Source organism: Gymnoscopelus braueri (genome assembly GCF_963280865.1).
Source record: "Gymnoscopelus braueri genome assembly, chromosome: 4".
NCBI classification, from domain to species: domain Eukaryota; kingdom Metazoa; phylum Chordata; class Actinopteri; order Myctophiformes; family Myctophidae; genus Gymnoscopelus; species Gymnoscopelus braueri.
Window position 1 is genome coordinate 50689405 of NC_137605.1, and position 17981 is coordinate 50707385.

At 41.5% G+C, this 17981-nt stretch overlaps 1 protein-coding gene across 1 annotated transcript in view; it reads right to left on the reverse strand.

Annotated features, from left to right (window-relative positions):
• LOC308083633 (activating signal cointegrator 1 complex subunit 3-like) overlaps positions 1-17981 on the reverse strand; it is a 256275-nt gene that overhangs the window by 94724 nt on the left and 143570 nt on the right. The window contains exons 15-16 of the mRNA XM_080425948.1: positions 17189-17260; positions 5907-6041 (exon numbers count right to left, since the gene is read on the reverse strand). Of these exons, the coding sequence (XP_080282074.1) occupies positions 5907-6041; positions 17189-17260 (207 nt within the window). The remainder of the gene's footprint in view (positions 1-5906; positions 6042-17188; positions 17261-17981) is intronic.

Consider the following 17981-nt stretch of genomic DNA (forward strand, 5'->3'; position numbering starts at 1 on the left):
GGGGGTTGTTACCAGGCCCCCAGAGTTGCTGAGAAACATTGAAGCCGCCACCCCAGTGGCCAAAGCTGGAACTGCAGGTGGGGAGAAATACATGCACGACCAAAACATACTAAATATAAATATATATAATATAATACAAATATGTAAACATATTATACATAAATACATATGCATTTACATATAAATATGCATCTCGAGTGTATTTAATAAATATCTCGTGTTCATAGCTCAACACACGGGCTGCCGTAGGACGCAAATAGGACACTAGTGCGCATGCTCATAACTCTAGGGTTGCTCGAAACGTCTCAAAAACGTCTCAAAAATTCTACTTCCGGCAGGCTTCCGGGTGCTTCAAAACGCCACTGAGCACTTTCATTGAAATGAATAGCTGGGGGCGGGGCAATCCGCCCTCTAGTTATATTATAACTGTATGGTTGTTATGCACATATTTTATTACGATTCATTATCGTTATTTCCTACGGTGATCTGTTCGTTAAGATAACACACAGACTCACGTCTGCTGTCGTATGTGGGATTCACATGTTATTAGAATTGATTGATTGATTGAATACTTCATTAACGGTCTGCAAAAAGTAAAGAGGTACAGTCATACAATAATACAGAAAGGAGATTGTGAGTTCAAATCCACCGTGGTGCATCCCACTTTGTCAAGTGTCTACACGAACACAATTATTGGCCGGTGTTCCACAGATGCATGCTCTAACGTCATGGTTGTTATTCATCTTGAATAGCCATTATGAAACTGGTCTATCAAATGAATGCTACACAACAGACTACGAGTATTATTACCATCTCATGAAGCAGCCTGGATGATATCAGTGTCCATTATCCGATGTAGACAGCAGTTAGGATATTTTAATCTAAAGGACGGTTTTCTCCTTAGTGGTCAATACACTCTTATCCATAATCTGTATCGGATAGCGACGTTCCAGTATGTCCTGTTTTTTGTTTTTTTTAACCTTTTTTTTCTTGCAAAAGCGAGCAATATTGTTCAGTAATATCCTGCCATGCTTTATTAGCCTAAAAAAAGACACATTTTTCTTCTAATTTTCACATGAGAGGAGAGCAATATATTTTATTCACGTTTGCTTGCCAAATAGACAGGTCCACATGCTGTCAATGCTTATACGCTTGCAGATCTGTTCTTTTTGACACGCGACGCTGTTGAACTCGTAAGCCCACAACAACAGAGTTCTCACCACAGTGAAGTTGGCTTTACGTTGGGATATTCCGGGTTGCCTTTTATGGTGTTAAATGGGGCGTGTAAAAATGCAAATGGAGCACACATGAACACCCATTTGATTTATGAAACAGGTGGGATTCATCATCTGATACACCTATACACAAATCAAGGCTTTACACAGCTTTTGTCTGTCTTTACTAAAACTACACTATTAAATATAGTAGATATGTACGTACTGTACAGCTTTGTGAACGGCAAGACAAATCTATAGACTCAAACGTGTCACTTACAAACGTTCGTATGCATCAGTGGTGGAAAGTAACTAAGTACATTTACTCAAGTACTGTACTTAAGTACAATTTAAGTATTTTTTACTTTACTGGAGTATTTCCAATGTTCAGTACTTTTACTTCTACTCCACTACATCTCAAAAAGGCAAACATTGTACTTTTACTCCACTACAATTATATGAAAACTTTAGTTACATCAACCACTTCAGCCCTATTTTATACCAAGGCTATTTGAAAATAGCAGATCTACAAGATCACAACGCGTCGCATCACGACGCGGTGTGAGCTTGTAGATCTGCTATTTTCAAACATTATAGTACTTTTACTTTTGGTACTTTAAGTATATTTTGATGCCAATACTTTTGTACTTTTACTCCAGTAACATTTTAAACACAGGCCTTTTACTTGTAACAAGAGTGTTTTTGTATTGTGGTATTGCTAATTTACTTAAGTAAAATATCTGAGTACTTCTTCCACCACTGGTATGCATGCATGCAGGGCGGACATTAGTACACACACATACATCATACAGACACACGCGAGCAAGCGTGTGCTCTCCAACAATTCGAAAATAATGTTATATAAAATATAACCAGGCCAACGATGTACCATTTTTAGGCTCGCCGACATAATCTCTTGTCTCCATTTCCAGTTTTAGAAAAAAAAGCATGAATAGTGATCTGATTTGTATACATATTCCATAACAAACAGAAAGGGAAGATTAGGAGGCACATCAATCTTGGCTCGGGGCCCCCCGGGGGAATAAAAGGAAAAGGTTACTATATTTATCACTGCGCCTTCTGGCTGGGGGGAAGAGATTTAAATGTGGAGTGTGTGAGTCTGACTGACCGTCCTCTGAGGCAGAATACAGACTCCACCTCTGTGTTCTCTCACTGCACACACACCATTAATTACACACCCAAGCATATACTGTGAAAATCCCCAATGTTCATTTAACTCTCACAGTTAACTCAGGATTCTGCAGTGTATAATGCATGTGCGCGAACACACACACACACACACACACACACACACACACACACACACACACACACACACACACACACACACACACACACACACACACACACACACACACACACACACACACACACACACACACACACACACACCAAGCGTATGTACTGTATGCAGGCATGCATTAAAAGGATCCCTGGCTAATAAGCCTTATATGCCCTAATACATTATAATTGCCCTATATAACTATAATAAAATATTATTATTTATTTATTTTAGAAATAGTTAATCTTTCCCTGAATAGGGGCCGCTCCCGTCGCAAGTTTCACTATAGTTTTTATCCCACATTTTTTAAACCCTTTTTTCACCCAGTGCCAATTGCCTAAGCTTGTAAATCCTGGGCACTACTCTCCCTCTGCCAGCCTGGGGAGAGCCCCGAACTGAGCTCATGCTTCCTTCAATGCATGAGGAGTGAGCAGGCCGCTTCTTATCACCTGACAGGGGGGGGGGGGTTTCCCCGGTAGGACGTAGCGTGTGGAAGGAACACGTTATTCCAACCCCAGCACCCACAGCGTCTCCGGCGGGAATCGAGCCCAGGACCTTCTAGCTGTATAGCTCTATGCCATTGGGGGGACCCCGGTTTACAATGTTTGTAGGGTTTTAAGTGGTTAAACCATACTACATGCAAACAAACGCGCACCCACACACACACACACACGCGCACACACACACTGGTGCATGTACTGTGCTGTTGTGGTGTTTACAAGGGAGGCTGGCTGGCTGTGCCTGATTACTGGAGCCTAATTAACCATTGTGCCACAATGAACACTTTCCATTCCCAGTAACCTGATGAAAAGAGCACTGTTTTTATACGATTACTTCAGCATAGGGGTAGACATTACGCAAGGGGGAGTAAAAGAGTGATAGCAGAGAGATGTTTTAACCACGTTCAGACTTCTGCCTGCCCGAGGAAGAGCTCTATATCTGTCTAACTACTTCTCCAAAGTGAATGAGACCCAGAGCCACAACACTAGAGGGAGTGACCATGATCTTGTACCACCAAAACAAATTGATGGTACAATTGTTGAACAAATATGGGAACATTCTCATTCTAATACTCTGCCATCAAAATGTGGAATGCCCTGATGCCATCCATTAAAGGATGTTTTATTTATTGAAATGTATTGAAACATTTCTGGCACAGGATGCAATCCTCTACGCCAGAGTCCAGACTCAACACAATATAAATATCTCCTTTCAAATTCAAGTTTAACACTGGTTTCTTTCAAAATGCGCCTGAAAAAACATCTATCAGGAGACAACAAGGGGAGGTCAATGTAATTTTCCCATCTCTTGTGTACATATAGTTTGTATTTTGTTGATGACATGTATTATTGTGTAAATCTTATATTGATGAATTGAATACATAGGACCACAATGGAAACAAGTCCCCAGGACTTTTTTGTTTTATCCTTTTAGCCTTAGTGACTTACTGTACCATGTGCTGTTTACATTTCTGACTAATAAAATATTCAATCAATAAATCAATCAATCAGTCTAGTAGTGGGAAACGCATTGCTTGTGTGACGGTTTGTGTTCCTTGATTTTAACCACTTGAACCCTAGCGCGCCCTTATTCTGGTGGAATATTCACCCCCGAAATAGCCAGATCTACAAGCTTGGACATGTTGTGAGCTTGTAGATCTGCTGTTTCTGTCAAAGAGATTTGGTGTAGAGCAGAACAAGTACAGATGCCAAGCCAACGTGGGTCCGTTTTACTAAGTATAGAGGGTTAGATTGGTTTTCTAGATGAATTGTGCACTGCTTAACAGGATTAACACATGTTTTGCTGCATTTGAGGAGCCTCCATTTTCACTATTTATCCATTGTTTTTGGCCAGTTTGGAAGCCTTCTCCCACTGATTTTTGTTGTTGGAGTTCATACCTGCCAAATGTATTTCAGGAAAGTTGCCCTCTCGCCTGTGTGTCATTCATACTCTGTCTCTCTCACACACAAAAACACGCGCACGCACACACACACACACACACACACGCACGCACGCAAGCACGCACGCACACACGCACGCACGCACGCACGCACAAACACACAAACACGCACGCTTACTTTTTTGTCATCTATATTTTCCTTCCATAATCCTTCTCAATTCTCATCACCTCCAAAGTATTAAGTGTAAAAATTACAGCAGTGTCTGGGAAATGAAGATGAGTTACCTCGCAGAACTAAGATCATGATTGTATAACGGCCCGATAGCGCTAATATTCCAGGAAGCTAATCCAGAGACAGCTCGCGGGTGGAGGCTACCGAGCGCGCCGTACCACCGCTAAGTTGTTAATTACCCCGCGCTCGGCGCCGTGAAGTTTCGGGGGGGGGCCGCCGTTCCGTATGGGGTGATTTCCATCGGGGTGGGCCCTCTCTCCGAACTCACTCTCACACGCACACACTCTTCTTTGTTTACTGTTCTCCGTGGAAGAAGCAGCTCTAAAGAGGTGCCTGACCTCAATTTTTCTTACTTTGCCTCCCCTTCACTTTCGTCCCCTTTAAATCTCATGAATAAATGCTCATAAATAACGTCAGCGGGGCTCCGAGCCGCCGCAGCCTCGTCCAACAGTGTGTAGTGCTACGCAGTAAGCAACTCTGTTCTGTTCTGACTCCCGTTCCTCCAGCAAAGCGCGGCTCGTCGTTAGAGGGCAATAACTCGGGGTCCACTACGTGAGACGCTTGGTTATTGTACGAATTACGAGAGCAATAACAGATCAGAAAACTTTTGTTGTTTCTTGTTACAGACGCCCAGCCTGTGTACTAAAATATACTATTGCAGTGCACACAATTTCTCCATTGCCGACTTTACATCATATCCTGCAGTTTCCTCTTGATTTCTCCAGACCAGTGGAATGAGACAAAGTGAGAGATTTGTTCCATGGTTGTATTAGAAGCAAGTAGAAGACTGTGTTGAGATCGTTCTGTGTCTGCACGCATTATGTGTTTCATAGGTCTACATTACGGCAGTGGTTCAGGCCGTGACCCCCCGAAATAATCATATTTGAACTGTGAAGCACGTGGAATGTAGTAGTTGAGGCATTCAATTTAGTTTGACTAGGTTCCACAGATAAATATTGTAAAAATAGCACATTCAAATAATATATTATATTATATTATTTGACAATTTGGTCAATGTTTGACCAGTTTTTATAGTATAGTGTGTTGATTACTTTTGATAGAGCAATGGTCTTTTTCTTTATTTTTCCTTCTTCTTTTTCTTTGAGGTATTAAAAAGGTCTTAAATTGTCAATTCACTGTCATCTGGGGACCCCCCAAAAGCATGTGGGGACCCCCCTGGGAGGTCCCGACCCACAGGTTGAGAACCACTGCATTACGTAAGGTGTTCAATGCAGCATGATGTACAATACACAGTACCTGTTTGTCACACTGGCCATAGTCTGGTCCCTGGTCCGGTTGGAATTGGCAAATGTCGCCGTTGTTCTTGGCCATCTCGATCAGGGCCATGGCGGTCCTCACCGTGGCGTTACGGGCGTGGACAAACACCATCACCTGACACACACACACAGGGACAGGAGTGAGTCAACGTCATTTAGTCAAGGACAAGTTCTTCAAGATAGAGCGTTGGATAAGAAACACGCACGCACGCACGCACTTAGCATTTATCGACAGCAATAAAACATGAGCAATGAGTTACAAATGTTTTTGAGATTTGCACAAATTTGATTTTCACAACTTTTCAAAAAAAAAAAACAGATCTACAAGCTCATAGCTCAATCGCCAAAGTATAAAATAATGGTTATGGCTAAAATCTAAAATGACACAGATGCGTTCACGGATTGAATGGGTTAACTGTAACTGTAATGAATGCCTATATGTGATGCTGTACTGAATTTGTACAATTTGTTGTTGAACCATGAATTTGTGTCTTTCACATTTTGACAGAACAACTGGACTGTCTCTTTCCTTAAGCCCCCAAAACCCTAAAGCCCCCCAAAAGCATCACAGATTTCAGAGGTAGCGTGGGTCACAGTGTACGAACACAAGGTCCCCATTAACAAAAGACAGATGGTGTTTTGTTAGATGTCGAGAGGGCCGTTACTTGGACTATCATGAAAGGGCTGACATTGAAAAACAATCGATACCGAAAAACAACAACAATCAATAGCAAACGGCTGATCCCTGGCTCTCCTCCTCTCCCGTGTTCACACGAAAAAAGCACAAAAACAAAAAAACAGACAGAGTAATGGGTGGATCGGTTGGTTGGTAGACACAAACTGTAGGAAAGGGCATGAAAAGACGACTAGCCGAGTAGCAAATGTGGAACAGGTGTCGGCTACAAGTACGCAGCTGTAAGCTCATCATCAATACACTAAATTGTGATATTTATGACATAATTGTTGATAGCAAGCTCCACTGCCATCAGCGCTCTACCCTGGAAGCATTACAGTGCAGTGGAGACAAAGCAAACCACAGCCAACCACTTAAGCCCAATTACAAAATACCAAAAATAGCCAATGCGTTGTGAGCTTATAAAACTGTCCCCCCACCCCAATATGTTGTAAAAGGTAAAATATTTTGTGCCAGTAACCCCCATACCAGATGTGTGTTGTTAAAATATTCATTTTTCCCCCCAAAATGTTTCACTTTTTCTTTTTCTTTTTTGATCTACACAGGCGTGTAGATCGTCTATTTTCAAATATCCGATGCATAGAGGTTTAAAGTGTTCCTGTGGCCTAGTCGCTTCTTTTGGGCTTGTTTTCATAGACCTGGTTGCTTATTTTTCTCACACAGTCTGGCAACACTGCTCAGCATCCTTTCTAAGCAGTACCTGTGCCAACACCTGGCGATACTTGATACCTCGGTTCCATCTCGAGTCTGCCACTGTCATGCAGGTGGTCAACAAACAGACTCTGCACATGGCCGACACCGGAACACCTGGACGTGCTGGGTGTTCTTTTACAATAATTACAAACATTGCATGGGTAGGACTGACATATTCTCATCATTCTTAGAACACTCATGCCTGCCGTTTAGATGCAATGGAAAAGCCCACGGTCTGTTTGGCGAGGAGGAGGACTGCATAATGTCGTGGTGCTCTAAATGTAGTCTGTGGGAAATGTTTTAACCCATTAAGACCTGAGAACGATGAAAAAAATGTCTTCTAAATCCTAAGAGTTAAAAAAAAAAAAACTAACTTTTTCATGTCAAGGACCCCCAGAATTATATGTATTTGGCCGTGGACCCCCATCTCAAAATATTTTGTTCCAGGGACCCCCCAGTAGCAAAGATTTGAGTTAAAAATGTTCAAGATTTTTCAAAAATAGCAGATCTACAAGCTCATAGCGCGGCACTCGGTGCCGCGCTATGAGCTTGTATATCTGCTATTTTTGAATAGCCAAAGTGTAAAATAACGCTTTTTACTTTAGCTTTTAAATGTTAATGTCCCACTCCAGGTTTGTCCTCACATAAAACCTTTAAAAAAACACCACTCTAAAAAGGGTGCTGGAAACATATCTACTCTTTTTTCCCCTCATTGAGAAATTCTGTATTCATGAATATTCATATTATGCAAATGTAACAGGCCAAAGTGGTTTCCAGTTTCAGAAAGTGGTTATTTGCATATTGGATAGGTAGGTTTGCGCGATTGGTGACAGCACACAGCCGGCAGAGATGTGAAGTACAGAGAGGCTCCACACCACCAGTGGAAAATGTGAAACAGGCAAGTTCTACACATAATACAATCTGTATTATAGTCAAAGTCATGCCCTACTGTAACTGTAGGAGAAAAAAAAAAAGAATAGTGGAGGGGGACTTCAACAGTATGGACCCCAGTACCCCCGTTATGGATTATTGTTGGCCTTGTCATTTACTTTTGTAACAAGATAAACAGCTTTGAATTTAGAATAGATGACCTTTAATATGAATCCCATTCTATACATCAGTGTCGCTCTCAAACGGCACTTGTTGGAGGCATTTGTTTATGTTGTGTTCTCTTTTATCACTTAGTTTTTTGTCTTTTAGCAGATTTGTTTCAAATGTTAAGTGCATTATAAATCTTTACTAATCTTTTCCTTCTTTTACAAATGCCAATTCCTAATAACGGGAGCGAGTTCCTGCAGTAGAACTTGCTAAAACCAGCCAAAATGTTCACACGTCTCCCCCCTTCTCCGCTCCCTCCATTGGCTCCCAGTTAAGGCCCGTTCAAAGTCCCTAGATGGGTCTAAAACGTGCGTCAGGGGGTGAGGGATTCCGTCCGTTCTTTACGGACGCATGCATAGTCGCTCACGTTATTTAGGGGTTATTTTATTTATTTTAAAGTGTACAGGCGTAATACACCTATTCATCCACTAGATGGCCACTAGTATGTACCGCCGTACCCATAATGTTGCCATGTCTACTTATTATAAGCGACTTTGGGCTTATTTTTCTGTAAAGTTGCTTGTAAACAAACAAGCAATTTTGTATTGGTGGTTGCGGTTTTATTTGGGCTTGTTTCTAAAGTGTAGTTGCTTATTTGGGCCAATTATTATTTAAACCAGTGATTCTCAAACATATATTGTAGATCTGCTATATCCTAGTCGATTCTTTTGGGCTTGTTTTCATAGACCTGGTTGCTTATTTCTCTCACAAAACCTGGCAACAGCTACAGCTGGCATCAGCGCAGCTAACAACATGAAGCTACCATTGTAGCATCTGGCCAAAACAACGCAATAAAAGACACAAACTAGTCCACAAACTAGACAAAAACAATGGTTGTCTATACAAAACGTGAGTTTCGACCCCTACTGCACTGTGCTATATTATTTGTGTGTGTGTGTTTAACTTGGATCGACGGGTCTAAGTATTAAGTACATTTACTCAAGTACTTCCACCAACGTGAATCTTTTTTTGGAGAAAGAGGGCCCGAGGAAAACTTTCTTTCCTTATACTGCCAACGGGCTTCACTGGTACTACAGGCAACGTAGTTGAACGTACACGTTGGCCTGACGGTGAATGTCGACTGCACGGACGGAAATCCTGGAGCCGTAAGCGACGGAGGGGGAGACAAAAACGACAACGCAAGGAGCGCTGGCGCTCGTTACGTATCCTTACGTCCGACTATGAATGATACTTTACTGCCCGCACAAAGTGTTGGCCTACAAAGCAACCAAAGGTATGGCACCCCCATATCTTCAAAGCCTGATCCAACCCTTACAACGCGTCCCGCTCACTCAGATCAGCTACCACAGGGAAGCTGTCAGAACCTTCCCTAAAACATCCGGGAAAACGCTCCACACGTCCCCCAGACTCTTCTCCCTTCTGGCTCACAAACTGTGGAACGAAATCCCCATCGCAGTCAGGATTGCAGACTCACTCCCAACCTTCTGCCGTAATCTGAAGACTCACCTCTTCAGAATCCTTAGCCCGTAGCACTTGCCGTAGCACTTGACGACCTTGCAGGCTTATGCAAAGGCTAATTTAGATGTTATGTAGACAGATAAATGGTAAATGGTAAATTTATATAGCGCTTTTATCCAAAGCGCTTTACATTGATTGTGCCATTCACCCATTCACACACACATTCATACACCGATGGCGGAGGAAACCATGCAAGGCACCAACCTGCTCATCGGGAGCAATTAGGGGTTCAGCGTCTTGCTCAAGGACACTTCGACACTAACTCTGGGGGAGTGCCCCAATGCGCCCCAATGCCAGGTCATTAGACCTGGCATCCTATAGTGTGTATAGTTTCAATGTACAGATTATTGATTTTCTTGATATTATACTGTTTAGACTGATGATAGGTTCATCCTAGATTACTAATTCTATGCATTTGATGTATGATCAACTCTCTAACGTGTTGAAAAGCATTAAGAGGGTTATGTTATGTATCTGAAATGGGATGTCTGTCTGAACAGGCACATCAGGACCGTGTGAAAGAGACCATAGGACACAGCTCAGCAGTGGGAGGTGAAAACAGAAGGCATTGACCTTCACACATGTGAGCGTACATACAGTTGACCAAGGTCTTTTCTGATGCTCTGTGTTCATGTGTTCTGGATTTACTGTCCTGAAGGACAAGAGCAGCTTCCTGCTCCCCAGCCCCACATGTACTGTACATAACCCTGGGGGGTATTCCTCTCATCTCTCTCTTCCTTCATGTACTGGGTCACACCACCAACACTCCCATCATGTCACCTTGCTATTGACTTTGATCTACTTTAACCACATGAACCCTAGTAAAGTAAAAGTACCTCAAAATTGAACTTAAGTACAGCCCTTGAGTAAATGTACTTAGTTACTTTTGCACCACTGGTGCTCGGACAACTGTAACTGATAATTTAATCAGACAATTCATCACGTCCGATAACGATCATAAAACCGGCATTCTGTCGCATTTTGTTTCAGTCTGACTTTATTACGGCTTAGACTTATTTTTTTTGGTATGGCAGTTTATTGCAAGCCCATATATCACTGCATGCTTTCAAAGTGCTGCGTGTAGCTTCCACACATATGGCTGCGTGGCCCCGGTGGAGACCCGCCGCGGCAAATGTTATTTATTGAAGGCGTTTTATCAGCACCGCTGAGCTAGCGTGGAAGCGTTGTCGGCGGTATAACCGGTGGCTTCTGAAGCTTATTAACCCTTTAAGACCGGGAAACGCATCTGTGTCATTTCTTTGGCTATTCAAAAAATTGCAGATATACAAGCTCATGGCGCGGCACCGAGAGCCGCGCCATGAGCTTGTAGATCTGCATTTTTTGGGAAAAAATCGTGAACATTTGTGCAAATCTTTGAATATGTATATTTTTAAAGCGAATATGTGAAACTCAAATCTTTGCTTTTTGGGGATTCTACGAATGTCTCCTAAATTCTAATAGCATGTTGCTATAATATCAGTGGTTCTCAAAAATTATATGTATTTCACCAAGGTCCCCCATCTCAAAATATTTTGTTCCAAGGACCCCCAGAAGTTGTAACAGTTAAAAATGTTCGCTTAAAAAAATATATATATTCAAAGATTTGCACACATTTTCAGGGAAAAATAGCAGATCTACAAGCTCGTAGCGCGGCACTCGGTGCCGCGCTACGAGCTTGTATATCTGCTATTTTTGAATAGCCCTAATAAATAAAAAAAATGACACGCATATGCGTTCCCGGTCTTAAAGGGTTAAAGTTCTGTCTGCCCGGCACCGCCGCTTGTCCCAGCAGGAGGGCTGGGGGGGGGGGAAACTTCATAAAGAAAATTTCATCCATCATAACCCTCCCAGATGAAATTAATATATGTCACAGCCACTTCTGACAATTTAATATCGAGAGGGGCGAAGGCGGCTCCCCACAGCAGAGAGTTGAGGTCTCGGCGGCCGCGACCCCTAGTCCAGGGCCGAGCTGGTGTTTTGACTTTTTTTTAACCCTTCAAGACCGGGAAAGCATCTGTCATTTTAGATTTCAACCACTTTAACCATTATCTTATACTTTTTTTCAAAAATAGCAGATCTACAAGCTCGTAGTGCGGCACCGGGTGCCGCACTACGAGCTTGTAGATCTGCTATTTTAGAAAAATTGTGAGAGTTTGTGCAAATCTTATAATCTTATATATATATATAAATCTTATATATATATATATTTTTTAAAGCAAACATTTGTGACTCAAATCTTTGCTTTTGGGGATTCTACAAATGTCTTCTAAATCCTACTTTTTTTAAAAAAACGTATGTTTCTATATCAGTGGTAAACTTGTTCATGTCAAGGACCCACAAAATTATATGTATTTGGCCGCGGACCCCCACCTCAAAATATGTTGTAATAGGGACAAAAGGGGAACAAAAATCTAATATTTGCAAAACTTTTCATGATTTAAAAACAAATCCTAGCGCATCACTTGGTGCCGCGCTACGAGCTTGTATATCTGCTATTTTTGAAGAGCCAAAGAAATGTTAAAATGACACAGATGCTTTCCTGGTCTAAATGGGTTAAGACAGGGCCAGATAAGGGACATTTTCTGCCGTTGGTGCAGTCATATCTGGCGAGTACAGTATGTGTGCTAAGGAGTTCTCACTGGCCATAGAAGAAATGCCATTATGTGTGTGTGTGTGTGTGTGTGTGTGTGTGTGTGTGTGTGTGTGTGTGTGTGTGTGTGTGTGCGTGTGTGCGTGTGCGTGCGTGCGTGCGTGCGTGCGTGCGTGCGTGTGTCCGAGCGTGCAAGAGAGATAGCGACTCACAAGACAGACATACTGTAGAGACAGACAGAAAGAGAGATGCAAAATCACAGTGTGTGTGTGTGTCTGTGTCTGTGTGTGTGTGTGTGTGTGTGTGAGAATCGGTGTGTGCGTGGGCGAGTACGCATGTGCACACTCCCATTAACCCATTCAATCCGGGGACGCATCTTTGTCATTTTAGATTTCTTTGGGCTATTCAAAAATGGCAGATCTACAAGCTCATAGCGCGGCACCGAGTGCCGCTAATGAGCTTGTAGATCTGCTATTTTTGAAAAATCTAACATTTGTGCAGATCTTTGAATATATATATTTCTTGAAACAATATTTTTAACTCAAATCTTTGCTCCTGGGGGTCCCTGGAACAAAAATTTCTCATGTCAAGGACCCCCAAAATTATATGTTCTTGGCCGCTGACCCTCATTAAAATATGTTGTTCCGAGAAGCAAAGATTTGAGTTACAAATGTTGTTTTAAAAAAATATAAAAAATTAAACTATTAAAAATGTTCATGATCTTTCAAAAAATAGCCTAAATATAAAATATGACTCAAATATAAAATGACATGCGTTCCCGGATTGAATGGGTTAAGAGAACATTCTCCATTCTTTGTATGAGCTCGTAGATTTTTTGCAAATCTTTAAATATGTATTTTTTAAAGCGAACATTTGCAAAATAAGTTGTTCCAGGGACCCCCCCCAGAAGCAAAGATTCGAGATACAAATATTCGCTTTAAAAATATATATATATTCAAAGATTTTCAAGATTGAAAAGAAAGAAAAAAAAAGATCTACAAGCTCATAGCGCGGCACCGTGAGCTTGTATATCTGCTATTTCTTAAAATGATGCGTTCCCGGATTCAACGGGTTAAAATGATGCAGACAGGATAAGCAGCGTAGCTCAACAGGGAGCTCAATCCAATGAGCAGATGGGAGCTAAACGGAGATGGCTGAATCCACAACTCTCATTTCCCCCAACAGGGCCTCTGAGGGCTGCTGCATGGTGGAGGCAGTGTAGAGGGTGGAGGAGGTGGGGTGGGTATATAGGGGGGGTGTGGTGGACTTGGGACTATTTAGGTATAGCAGGTGTTCATGTAAAACAAGACGCGAGTCTAAAAGCCCCTTGCTATAGTGGCCCCCTAGAGGCCGTTTGCTGCTAACACTGCAGGGCAGTAGTTTTTTCTGAGATGTCTAGCCCGTTAAGACCTGTAACGCATCTGTGTCACTTTTTGATTTGAGCTAAAAAATAAATTATTTTACACTTTGGCTATTCAAAAATAGCAGATATACGAAAATCGTGAAAATGTGTGCAAATTAATATATTTATATTATTTTAAAGCAAATATTTCTAACTTAAATCTTTGCTTCTGGGGGGTCCCTGGAACAAAATATTTTGAGATGGGGGTCGGCGGCCAAATACATATAATTTTGGGGGTCCTTGAAGATTGAGAACCACTGATACAGAAACATACGTTTTTTCTGAAAACTGTTAGGATTTAGAAGACATTTGTAAGAATGGGCCTCAGGTCTTGATGGGCTAGTTTAGGCCCAAAAATCGTTGGACGGACAAGTTTCAACGGCAGTCCAATGATACGTTTTTTTTTTATTATGTTGTGTGCAAGTGGACATTTTTGGTCTATGGGTGACTGGGTGGTGCTAAAGGAAAGGCTCTGGGGTCACCTAAATCAGGAAAATGTTCGTCCTCTGGGGAGCATAAAGGTGCACGGCAAATTCCATCTAGCCAGTGGTGTAAAGTAACTAAGTACATTTACTCAAGTACTGTACTTAAGTACAGTTTTGAGGTATTTGTACTTTCCAATTTCCAATACTTTTACTCCACTGCATCTTGGATCCAAATCTTGTACTTTTACTCCACTACAATTATTTGAAAACTTTAGTTCACTAGCTACTTTGTAGATTTTGATTATTAATACAAAACATACTTCAGCCCTATATACATTTGGGCCATTTGAAAATAGCAGATCTACAAGCTCACAATGCGTTGCAATGCGATTTACTTGTAACAGAGTATGTCTACATTGCAGTATTGATACTTTTACTTAAGTAAAACATTTGAGTACTTTTTCCACCACTGCATCTAGCCAATGGTTTTCTCAATATCTTGGGGCCAAAGTCTTTGACAAACAGATGTACCGACATTGTCATCCTTAGAGAGAGAGAGAGAGAACAAAAAGCTTTAAAAAAAGCCTTAAAAAGTGAGAGCATCCAGAATACTTTTCTGATGTCACCTCGACATCCGTGTCCGTCTCGTTCCCTTCTTAGACAAAGCAAGACGCGATGAATCATAAAGTAATCGTTTTTTGACCGAAAGAAAAGCTCCTTTATGAATACTGTTTCAGAAAAAAAACTGAATGTTTGTTTACCTCACCCCCCCGCAACCTCTGGAAACGACGTGCTCACAATGCCGATTCACATCCGCTTTCTTCAAAAAGGCAAGGTCACAATGCTGGGGCGGATGCAGGAAATGTTTCATTGAGGGAGATGGAAAAAGGCAGATAAATTCAATATATCGGGGCGGGTGGGTGGAGGTAAGGAGCTTGGGTTGTGTGGGGTGGGGGGGGGGGCTGGTCTGTTTAGCCCATTAAGACCGGGGGCGCATCTGTGTGTCCTTTTTTAGATTTCTTTGGCTATTCAAAAATATCAGATCTACAAGCTTGTAGCGCGGCACTCTGATATTTTTTTTGGAAAAATCGTGAAAATATGTGCAAATCTTTGAAGCGGACTTTTCTAAGAGGACATTTTTAACTTTGCTTTTGGGGATTCTACAAATGTGTTCAAAATCCTAACAGTTTAAAAAAAAATTATATATATATATATATATATATATATATATATATATATATATTCAAAGATTTGCTAAAATGTTCAACATTTTTCAAAAATAGCAGATCAGCAAGCTCATAGCGCGGCACTCGGTGCCGCGCTATGAGCTTGCAGATCTGCTATATTTTAACAGCCCAAATAAATCTAAATAGGACACGGGTTATTTCCCGGTCGAAATGGGTTAGTGTGCATAGTGCTGGTAGTCAAGGCAGTCCATTTTCCCTCTGATTTATGAGACTCGAGAGATTGAGTTCAGGGAGGAAGGGGACACCGCGGGGCACAAATTGCCTCAATAAGAAGGGCTGACGTGCCTCTCGGTTCGACCTTCAGCCGTTTGAACCCCGGCGTCGCCGTAACAGAGGTCGGCCTGACGGGAGAGGGGTCTTCAGGGTCGCTGGACTGAAAAAGCCGCTTCACCAGCACTTTAGTTCCAAGGTGTGGTTCATTTTTTTTTCTTCATATAAATGATGAATTATTATACAGACGGATGGAATTGTCTGCACTGTTTCCCCACAGTGTGAATGTGACTCGCGCAGAGACAATAAAAACTGATGTGTAGAGAGACACGGGTACTGACCACTGTTGCCAGATTTTCCGAGAGAAATAAGCCAATTTTATTGGTCTATAAAAACTTGCCCAAAAGAAACGGCTATGCCACATGAGCACTGCACCCTCAAATAACTAGTTTCTGTTTGTTTAGGAAAACCGGCAGATAGGCCAATGCAATGCATTTATTATAGGATACAATGGTGCCACTCAACATTCTGAAGTGTTATCTGAAGTGTCTATTTTGTGCAATACCCTTTGATTTTAATGAACCATTTTGTTCCAAGAAAAACAGACTTTTCTGTTTATTTTATTTCGAGGAAAGGACTCCCACACACCGTCTTCTTCACTTGCAATTAAAATATATATGTTTTTTTGGAACATTCATGAGAACGTTCCCAACAAATATGTTCTTTATTCCAAGTGAATAAGCCAGAGTGTGGCAGTCCTTTCTTCTACGATAGTCAGACCATTGGTCTTCTCCGACCGACCTGTTGGTGTACAGTTGTGTTAAAGTTCAGCTCTTTAAAGTTTTTCAAGTGTTCATTATTAATGACCAGCCCATAGAAGTCCAAATACTATTGCATTGCACTAGTCCAGGGGTTTTCAACAGATTTTGACCCAGGGACCACCATCCTGACTAAGAGCAACCTGGGGACCACCACTATTGTGTCGGGTGGGTCCATCATAGACCCACCCCACACAATAGTGGTGGGGGGTTGCAGAAGCGTAATTGCTTTGATGCCTATAACATTAACGAGCGTCAACGAACGTCAGCTGCACACAGACACAAACACACCTAATTTGAAAGTGACTGGAGTCTCATTTCTCTGCAAAAGCCCTTGAATATGATGGAATAAGATTAAGGATTACTGAGATTATGGTAAACTCACATTTCATATCACACACACCATACAGTACCTGCACTAGTCCAGTGTTTGCAAGTGAGTGAGTGAGTGAGTTGTCAGATTTTGGGAGAGAAATAAGCAACCAGGTCTAGGAAAACAAGCCCAAAAGAAGCGACTATAAGCCACATGAGCACTTCAAACCTATATGAGCTATTTTCAAAAGAATCTTGGGAAAAAAAAGTGACACTTGACAAAAGTGACATTACCTGATGGCCACCTTTGATCTGGTGCACGACCTTCTCGTAGCACACCTCCTCCATGTCGTGCAGCTGCTGGATCTGAACGAGGCACAGAAACACAAGCGGTACGGTGCTCAGTCAGCTGAACACAGCTCTTTTTCGCCCGTTATCTTGTCGCTGCAGTCGAAGCGATAACGATCAATAACCTCTGAATTTCAGCCAGCGCTTTTTCAGCGTCTTATTGCCATGTGAAGACATACGTGTATATATGGTGGGTACAATTGTAAAACAATTGCTTTGATATTTGGCAGCTTAGGGCATGTCCATATGTGTGTGCGAGAAGGACTACACATTGTTGGAATATAGCTAAAAGAAGGGCAAAACAATTACTGAAATATCGTTCTACCACTTTATATTGAAAAGACGCTGTCACCTATATACCCATAACTGTATGGAAGTCTGCTTGTGTCTAGAGTATATAGACTGATCATGATCTTGCATTGCATTTTTTTCCCTTCACTTTGACAGATTTGGATCTTGACATGATTTATTAACCCATTCAATCGGAGAACACATAGAGGTCATTTTAGATTTTTTAGCTATAACCATTATTTTACACTTTGGGCTATTCAAAAATAGCAGATCTACAAGCTCATAGGAGCTTGTAGATCTGCAATTTTATAGACAAATGTGTAACTCAAATCTTTGCTTCTGGGGATTCTACAAATGTATTCTAAAATCCTAACAGTTATTTTTTTTGAATACTTATATGTAAATGATATATATATATTATATTATATAATATCAGGTTCTCAAACTT